Here is a 10,189-nt window from a genome sequence, read left to right on the forward strand (position 1 = left end):
TGAGGTTTTTAGCCGAGCACAATGTAAACCTTAAACTATTTACACTTTACATGCTACACATATTTTTATCCGGTTGATCTTTACTAATTAATGTTTTTTTTTTCGAAAGAAAATATTTCCACATACCTCATTCAAACTACTACCCAATTGAAAATGTTTTTCCCAAACTTTAAATTGGGACAATCTCCCCCCCCCTCCCCGGCCCCCCAACTACCAAAAATTGTCAATGTTTCCCCAGTGACGAAACTACCATTAGTAAAATTAAAACAAAAAATATTAAAACTTCTAGAAGAAACCTAAAACTTAAAAAAAAAAAAAAAATCCAAAGTGTGGCAAATTTAAAATTTAAAATAAAAATCCTTTTTATAAGAAAGAACTTAAAAAAAATCGATTTTTTTGTTATAAAAATTGAAAATTTTTGTTTTGTCTTTTTATAACTTTTTTAAATAAAAATTTTCGTTTTTAAAAAATTAACAATTTACGTTGAAGAAAATAAAAATTTTTGTTTTCTAAAACAAAATTTTTAGGGTAAAGTTCACATACCTCCTCAAACTACCACCCAATTGACAATGTTCCCCCCAAAATATTGTCAATGTTCCCCAAGACTAGCAATAAGACAAAAATGACCCTATAAATTTCTCAATAAGACAAAAATACCACTAGAAATAAAAAAAAAAGATTTTTTTAAAAAACAAAAAATTTTAATTTAAATAAAATTATAAAACAAAAATAAAAATAAATAAAAAAACGAAAATTTTCAATTTTTATATAAAAAAATCGATTTTTTTTTTTTAAAATTGGCCAACGGTTGGATTTTTTTTTTTTGTTAGTTTTAGGTTTTTTCTAAAAGTTTTAGTTTTTTTTTTTTTTTTTTTTTTTAAAATTTTACTAAGAGTAATTTGTCATGGGAAAGTTTATTGTTACAATTAGTGGAGGGATATTGTCAGTTAATTAGGTTGAGGGGGTTATAATTTCCCCAAATTTTTAATTTTTCTTTAAATAAAAATTTATGTTTAAAAAAATATATATTCGTCTTAAAAAAAATATTCGTTAAAATTTTTTTTCCTTTTTTAAAAACAAATTAAGAAATTTCGTTTAAAAACTATTATTATTTTTTTAAAAAACCATTATTTTCAAATTAAAAATTTTCCTTTTTAAAAAAAAAATTAATTTTTTTTTGAATTTATAAGAGTATTTTTGTCTTATTGAGAAATATATAGGACATTTTTTATCTTTTTACAAATTTTGGGGATATTGACAATATTTTGATAATTTGAGGGATATTATCACAATTGAAAGTTTAAAGATACATTATCAATTAGGTGGTAATTTGATGGGATATATAAAATTTACCCAAATATTTAAGAATATTATTATTCACTACAAAGACCTTGCTACTCACCTATTCGGCTATTCTCATCGAATAGGACTAAAAAAGATTTTATTTTATAATTATATCCAGACTTCAGGGTCGGGCAAATACCTGACTAAGTTTTCAGTTACCGAACTGGTCGGGTCGGATTGCGAGTTGTGTTTAAACCCGGGTACCCGCCTCGCCCCGCCCCGCCCCGCTTTAACCTAAACCTATTAACCCAAATATCTCAATCTCCCTAAGTTTCTCTCACGCCTCCATCTCTCTCAATTCTCTGAGACTCTCACGCCTCCCACTCACGTCTCCCAAACTCCCTCAGTTCTCTCAAGTCACGCCTCCCTCTCCCTCAGCCTCACTCTGCGCTGAGCGCTTTCACCGGAGCTCCGATCACAAGGTTTGTTTCTTTCATTCTCTCTCTTCCGCTCTCTCTTTCGTTATCTCTCTCCGTCTCAGTCTCAGCCTCAGCCATCGACCTTTCTCTGTCTCAGCCATCGAGTGTTATTTCAATTATTTCAGATCGAGTGTTGTTATTCGTCTTTGTTTCTAACAAGTTTATTTCAATTATTTCAGATCAATTCTCACCGAATCAATTCCGAGTTCCTGCTTCCCACCGAATCAACCTCTCTCTGTCTCAGCCATCGACCTCAGGTAACAAATTTTCTTTTCACACAAACAGAGAGAACAGTTTCTGAGGGATCGGGGAGTCGAATATATTTGTAGTAATATTGTAAAGGTGGGGTTTTGGGAATCTCGCAAAACAATTGAAATTAAATTAAATCTTGGGGTGAGCAATACAACCCCGTTACCCCAGACTCATTGGCAGTGTTTGCCAATGGCGCTGGGCTGGTACAGTACCAGGGTCGGTACTGTAGCACTTTTTTAGAAATATGTGTTTGATTGGTTTTAGTGAAAATGTTTTGTGGGAAAAGTGAAAAAATATATTTTATATGGAACAATGTAAAAAATTTATTTTGTAGTGATTTTTTTATTTGAATAATAATAAAAAAAACGATTTATGTGGTATAAAAAGTAGAGATGTTGAGATTAATTTTGAGGTGAAAAGATTTTTTTTTTGGGATTGAGAGAAGGCCAGTTACAGTACCGGCCCAGGCCAACCACAAACACAGCCATTGTGACAGTGGCACTGCCGCTTCTGCCGCCACATCATCAATTTAAATTGATTCTCATCATTTCACTTAAAAAAAATTAATGGTCAAATTTATAATTTAGAATGTCTAATCACGTATATATTGCTTATATTGTCATGTAATTTAAAAAATTTAAATGACGTAAAATTATATACACTATCAGATATTGTAAAATCTAATATAAATCATGAAATAGTTCATTTTCATTTCACTTAAAATGAAGATAATCATATTTCTTAATTACTAGTAAATTTTTTAATTATTAATTATTATTTTTATTGTTTTGAAATCATAAATTTCAAAATATATGATGAATTGGGGACTCTTAAGGTTTCAAAAGATTTTTGAGGATCGACCAAGCAGCTCAAAATTTAGTATTGTACTTCACCACATCACCTTAGTCGAACGAACATCAACTTAGTATCTTAGGTTTTTATATGGAACATGGTGCACATGCTTGGTTGATCGAGCATAGGTTGAGGGGATCGACCAAGCCCTTCTCAACTTCGATTTTTGATACATCTTCAATTGCATTTCGACCCTGACTTAACCCTAAACTTAATGTTTATAACAAAATATGTTTTGATATTGAATTCGCCAATATTAAAAACCTAATAGGATTTCTATTCGTTCTTATCTTGCCTAAAACTTTTAGGCTGCTTGACATAATGGGTACATTTCTCTATCATATGATGGTAATGCCAACCTAGCTTTACTTTTGTAGCTCGAGACCAAATAAAGTAAAAAATGCGAGCATTCCTAACGACAATATCTTTGGCTGAATGTTCAATACTCAACCAGTTCAACATTTATGCACATGCTAAGCATGATTTGATTTGATCAAAGTCAGGGTTTTTCTTAGCTTGTGATCTCCTCCAAATAGTCTTCTTCTTGATTTCATCCGGACACGATAGCAAAAACCACCAAGTAAAATAGTAATTAAAACGACACCGGATCTCTAAGCCCAAACCAAGCTATCGACAAAATAACAAAACCCTTTTCTCCTATTCATTTATAATAAATCCTAACCACACGGAATCTACCATAAACAACCCATCGCACGCCGGCCACTGCCTAACACCCATTCTTCGCCAGCCACTGCCCAACACTGCCGTAGTTTGGGTTGCAATTCGTTATTGTTTTGTCTGTTTGGTTTGTTCCTTTAGGCAAGGTGAGATTTTTGCAAAAAAGAAGTGAAAGTGATTTGTCTATTTGGTTTGTTCCACTGCCCAAGCTTTGTTTTTGCAATTTTTGCTGAATCATTATGTTTGATATTGATAGAGTAAATTTAGTGTGCCACTGATTGACCTTGCTTGGCCTTGCAATTTATGCTTGTTCCACTGCCCAAGAGAATGGATGAATAGAGTTATATGGTAATCAAACCGGAAAAGTCTTAATGATAAAATACCCAAAAAAAAGAAAATTACAAGAAAAAATTGGAAAAGTAAAAACTGACTTGAATCACACGCTATGTAAATTACATATAGCTGCTTTATTTGTTTTTCAGCTCAAATGGCAGACGCCGTAGAAGATACAACCCGAGCGCCGCCCCAGAATGCACTGCCGGAGAACGCTCTGCCGAAGCGGTGGGGAGACGAAGAGGATGATACTGTGGAAGAGCCGAGTGCATCTTCTTCGAATTCAGAGGAGAAAGCCGCCTCGGAGCTCAAGGTTGAGGCCTTGACCATCAATGACGACGAGAGCAAAATCAACAAGTTCCTCGATGAGCCCCAGGACTCTAACATCACAGCGGTATGATCTCTCTCTTGGCTTTAGGTATAAGAAGTTTGATTGGTTGAGTAGTCTCAATCGATGAAAAGATGATATTTTTGGGCCATAATCACCACCCAAGAGAAAATATTGGAAAAGTACAAGAGCGGAAAGATATTTGTCCGAAACGAGAATTAGGGTTTCGATCAACTAAATACGTCGGCTACATTTAATTTTGGGCTGTTTGGTTGTTGAGAATATATGCATGAAAATATCAGAAATGGAATCTTGAATCTGAATATCTTATTTCTGTTTAGATTGAGAGGTTATATGACAGTTGGGGTTTTGGCCAACTAAGAAAAAGACAAAGAATATATGATTGAGGAGTTATAAATATCATATGTTTCATATTTGTCCTAAATGAAAATTGGGGTTTTGACCAACTAAACACCTTGCTATGGTTGATTTTGGCGGTTTGGTTCTTGAGAGTTGCTAGAAATTAAAAAAGTGGATGTTAGCCTCAATCTCTTGTTTTTGCTTTGTTTTGATGTAATACGAGGAAGATACATGTTTGCTGTGTTTGATTTTGGGGGATTGGTTATTGAAAATATGCAGGAAAATAAAATGATATGAATCTCTTGTTTCTGTTTTGGTTTAATATAACAGAAGGAAAATAGTTGTACAGCTTGACTTCATTTTTGGATACTAAATGAAAGCTTTAATTTTGGTGAGAAACCAAGAATTAGGGTTTTGACCATATTAGTAGTTTGCTCCTTAGGGATGCTTTGGTCTCTTGTTGCTGAGATCAATTTTACTTTTGATGCAGGTTACTGATACACTGTATGAATCTGCTAGTAGTTTTGAGGATTTAAACTTGTCACCAGAGTTGCTAAAGGGCTTGTATGTGGAGATGAAGTTCCAGAAGCCCAGCAAAATCCAAGGAATTAGTTTACCGATGATATTGAATCCTCCACATAAAGATTTGATAGCTCAGGCACATAATGGCTCTGGTAAGACTACTTGTTTTGTGCTTGGGATGTTGAGTCGTGTTGATCCCAACCTGAAGGCTCCTCAGGCACTTTGTGTCTGCCCCACAAGAGAGCTGGCTATTCAGGTCAGCTTTTGCTCTTGTTATTTTGTTGCTTGATATTTTTTTTTCAAAAAAATGTATAGAAAGGCCTGTTATGGGTAAACATTAAATGTTTTATTTTTCTACGTCCTTATTTCCAAAGCTCAGCAAAGAACCAAACACAGCCTTTGATGAAATACTTTTGATGGTTCTGTCCTAAATATGATTTAGAAATGATCCGATTTTCTTATAGTGCATTTTTGAAACTTGAACCAATGTGGTTGTTGAATTTCATGCTTTTCAACTTGAAAGAATTTATTCTAGTATGATATCATTGGTTCACATTTTCTGGAGCTCAGATGGAATTTTTTGAAATGTATTCATTTGCTTCTGTGTCATACCACTAAACGAATTTTAACTGTATCTATCTGGCAGAACGTGGAAGTTCTTCGGAAGATGGGGCAGTACACAGGTATAACTTCAGAGTGTGCTGTGCCAATGGATATCAAACATTATGTGCCAATATCAAAACAACCGCCGATCTCAGCACAAGTAGTCATAGGAACTCCTGGTACGATCAAGAAATGGATGTCAAATAAGAAATTGGGAGTGACTCAAATCAAGATTCTTGTTTTTGATGAGGCTGATCACATGCTTGCTGAGGTAGATTTTATCTTGGTGATTATTTTTATATTTGGTGAAATTCAAAGTATTATCATTACATCTAAAAAACTTCATTACTTGATTTTGTTTGTATCTAGATCTTTGGTTTGCTTGGGTAGGCAGATTTATTTGTTTGGGACTATATGGTTAATCTTGTGGTATCTTGATTTTTGAACCATTTGGTTGAATTGCTTGTGTGCACTATTACTGCATGTGAAGATTATTATATATTCTCTATTTGTGTATAAACTTTGAACCATGACAACCTATAATTGGTCCTAGTTAGTTTAATTCAAGAGCATATCAGTATTTTGGATCACCGAAGGATTACATAGTGTTTAAAACCAAACTTTGCTTCTTGAACATATATGAAGTTCATAAACAATGGTCACCACATCGTACATATTGATCTTTAGATAGAGATGCATAGGCATCAAATTGTTCCCATGTTGGGTTGGCTAATGCCTAATTGTGAAATATCAGTTGCTTGTTGAAGACAGCAGTGCTGGGTGGACGTAAAAGGCCTACATTCACATTCAAATGAGATGAGTAGTTAATCTGTTTTTTTAACCCCAAGGGGTTGGCTCAGTGGTTGGACAGCCTGGTTGGCTCAGTGGTTGGACAGCCTGGGACTTTGAGTATGCTCCTCAAGGTCTTAGGTTCGAAACCCACTGAGTGCAAACTGCTTCTTGGGGTCATTGGACTAGAGGGTTTGCCCCTTGAATTAACTGAGGTGCACTTGTAGAAAACTCCTTGCCGAGGGCCAGTGCACCCCCGGGATTAGTCGGAGTGAAGCTCCGGATATCCGGTCCCAAATAAAAAAAAAAAGTAGTTAATCTGTTTTTTTGTAGTAGAAGTATTTATGGATTCCTGGGGAATTATGCCAGTCTAGCAGAAACCATTAGAGTGCACTAAGCTTGATACTTTGTTGGATGATCTTGGGTTTAGTTCACTTGCATTTATGGAAATGTTATTCCATTGTCTCAGTACAGTTGGGGAAATGAATACCAATTACATTTACAGTTTGGGAAAAGTTTTGGGGTGGTCATTTTTTTGGTTTTTTTTTTTAGTGGGATAAGGGGGCTTCAGTTGGATCATAAGGTACTAGGAAGTGTATTTGCTGGCCGGTACCATGTTTATTGGAACTAATGTAATCATGTTTATTGGCGCTTTTTTATAAAATTTCCTTTACTTATATAAAAAAAATGAATACCAATTACATGCATGTTACTTCTTTCAAATGATTATATGCTTTATTGTTATGGTAATACCTGCATGTGGATAATTGCTTTAGCTAAATTTTGTATGTATTCTTTTAATCTTTAGGTACATAAAATTGATTATTCATGCTCGTTTTGTTGATGTAGGACGGATTTAAGGACGATTCCTTGAGAATAAAGAAGGATATTGAAAGACTTAGTTCTCACTGCCAGGTTTGTTCAACTAACATGGTTTATGTGTGCGCATATGTTCCTAATGAGCTTTGCTTAATGATTCCTTGAGAATAAAGGATTGATAGTTTTTTTTTTTTTTAAATATATATATATACACACACACACACACACACAGATATTGATTATTTTTAAGTAAAAGATTGCATTAGATCTGTTGCAAGCTTATTCATTACTCCTTTTGTTAGGTAGGTTGTAGCTAGATTCAGCATAGGTGTAGTGCAAAAGTTCCCACAGAGAATAAAGGATTGAGGGTGTTATATATATATTATTTTAAGCAAAAGGTTGCATTATATCTGTTGCAAACTTATTCATTACTCCTTTTGTTAGGTAGGTTGTAGCTAGATTAGAGATTGATATTTGCAATGTTATTCCTCTATAAGTTGCTTTGTATGTAGTTCTGCTTGATAATATCTCCCTTATTGCTATTCATCCTCAACTAGAGCCGGTGGCCATTCATAAAATCTCCTAATAAAAGGCAGTACATGTTTCTTTATTTACGGGCTTTGTATGACTGTTTCTGTACGATGCTCTGATTAATCGATCATGCACAAAAGATTATGCTATTAGTTATGTTGACATAGATTTACTCGCATATGCAAGTTTCGATTTATCAGATATTTGATTGGTTATCTTGATCAACATGATTTTTTTTGTCTAATTGAAACAAAAATGGTTGACTTGTTTTGATAACCAATTTGTTTTCAGGTTCTTCTGTTTTCTGCTACGTTTAATGAAAATGTCAAAAATTTTGTATCAAGGATAGTCAAAGACTACAATCAACTTTTTGTCAAGAAGGAAGAACTGTCTTTAGAGGCTGTGAAGCAGTACAAAGTTCGTTGTCCTGATGAACGCACGAAGACTCTTGTGATTAAAGACAGAATACTTGAATTGGGAGAGAACTTGGGGCAGACAATTATATTTGTACGTACGCGAAATAGTGCCAGCATATTGCATAAGGCACTTGTTGACCTTGGTTATGCAGTTACTACCATTCAAGGTGCTGCCAGTGCAGAAGACAGAGACAAAATAGTCCAAGAGTTCAAAAATAATCTAACTAAAGTTCTTATATCAACGGATCTCCTTGCCCGAGGCTTTGACCAACAACAGGTGCTCCCCCCCTCCCACACACTCCTTTTTGCAGGAAAAAAAAACTCCCTTCAACTCTTCTCTGTTAATGTGATGAGGTACTTTAAATTTAACATGCTGGGAATTTTTTTCTGCAGGTCAATCTGGTCATTAACTATGATCTTCCAGTGAAGTATGAAACCTCGGAGCCTGATTATGAGGTGTACTTGCATAGGATTGGAAGGGCAGGGCGATTTGGCCGCAAGGGTGAGTTTTTCATGTTTCAGAACTTTGTTTTCTTCACAATGCTTGGCTAGCTTGACTCAAAGCATGATCTTTTAGTTCTAGTTCATTTTATTTGGAGCAATTTTCTGTAAATCACACCTGTGTGATAATTATCAAACATTCTGTACATTATATATATAGTATGATACTTTGGGTATATTATATATTTTAAGGAGTTGCTAATACAAATCAGGGAGAGGTTAGCATGCCCTAAACATGTTTATTGCATGTCCAGGCCGTGTCAGATCGGTATCTAGCCTCAAAACATTATCAAATAATTCAAAACACTCATCGGAACACAAAAATAGTTTTCACATTTATGTGTATCAAAACACTTTTTTAAACAAAGAACAAAAGACACCACATTTTCTCTGGAGTGATGGGAGCTCTCTGCCGCATGACTTTGTTAATTGATCCTAACTCTCCTAATATTTTTAACTTTTAATTTCTGAATATACCGTTGAAATGTGAAATGTGAAATGTGAAATCGAATAGCTAACGAGGTCTATTGTACCTTACAGGAGCTGTGTTTAACTTGCTATGTGGTGATAGGGATGAGATGCTCATGTCAAAAATTGAGCATTATTTTGGCTCTAAAGTCGCAGAGGTAATTTGTACTCCCTCTTCCTTTTTCCTATTTATGCTTTTACACTATTTGGCTTCTGTAGTTCTAAATTATTTTTGTGCACTATTTTTGCAGGTGAAGTCCTGGGATAGTGATGAAGATTTCAACAATGCCCTTAAGGCGGCGGGATTGTTGTGATGATCAGTTTCACTTAAAGGGCCGTATCCCTCGGATTGTTTAATATTGTTTTTGGTTAATGTTTTCACTTTTTTATTGGAGCCCTATTCTGTATATGTTAACACAATAGGAAGTTTTTTGATCTACAATTAAGTTTGTATTTTGTAATTTGGCTTCTTATGACATTATTTGTACATCAAGTTTCTACAAAGAAGTTTTGAGTTTTGCAATTGGGTTTCTTGTGTTTCATAATATATTGAGTAATGCCATAACTCTCATATAATTGGCGTACAATTGAGATTGAGATGACTTTGTTTTTTTAACAAAGTGAAATATTGGTTTTTTCAATTATTTTTCTCAAAATTTTGTTTCTCAAATGATTACCATCTCATAAATCACATGAGGTGGTAATATATCATTTGGGAATAAATTTACCTTAATTAGCATTTTGCTTTCACAAAATCTTTGGTGAATCAAAGGCCAGCCAGCCTATTATTTTTTATTTTTTGGCAAAACTAATTTTCATTATCATGATATTTTAGTTTTGGTATTTAGAGGTTAATTACATGGTTAGATTACTAACAAAAGCAAAATAATGTTTGATACTTTCTTACTATATGGACGAAGTTATTCTCTAAATTTGGTTGAAAGAAATTTTTTCAATTCAATCTGTTAACCTCA

At 34.1% G+C, this 10,189-nt stretch overlaps 1 protein-coding gene across 1 annotated transcript; it reads left to right on the forward strand.

The window, feature by feature from the left end:
* Positions 1-1,620: 1,620 nt before the first annotated feature.
* LOC132187479 (DEAD-box ATP-dependent RNA helicase 38-like) lies at positions 1,621-9,738 on the forward strand. Its single transcript, XM_059601801.1, has 10 exons — positions 1,621-1,766; positions 1,943-2,020; positions 4,028-4,272; positions 5,057-5,344; positions 5,735-5,962; positions 7,330-7,395; positions 8,122-8,523; positions 8,640-8,748; positions 9,288-9,373; positions 9,467-9,738. The coding sequence occupies exons 3-10, from the start codon at positions 4,033-4,035 to the stop codon at positions 9,527-9,529; spliced, it is 1,482 nt and encodes a 493-aa protein (XP_059457784.1). The 5' UTR covers positions 1,621-1,766; positions 1,943-2,020; positions 4,028-4,032; the 3' UTR covers positions 9,530-9,738.
* The last annotated feature ends 451 nt before the right edge of the window (positions 9,739-10,189 follow it).

Source organism: Corylus avellana, chromosome ca7, assembly GCF_901000735.1.
Source record: "Corylus avellana chromosome ca7, CavTom2PMs-1.0".
Taxonomy (NCBI): Eukaryota; Viridiplantae; Streptophyta; class Magnoliopsida; order Fagales; family Betulaceae; genus Corylus; species Corylus avellana.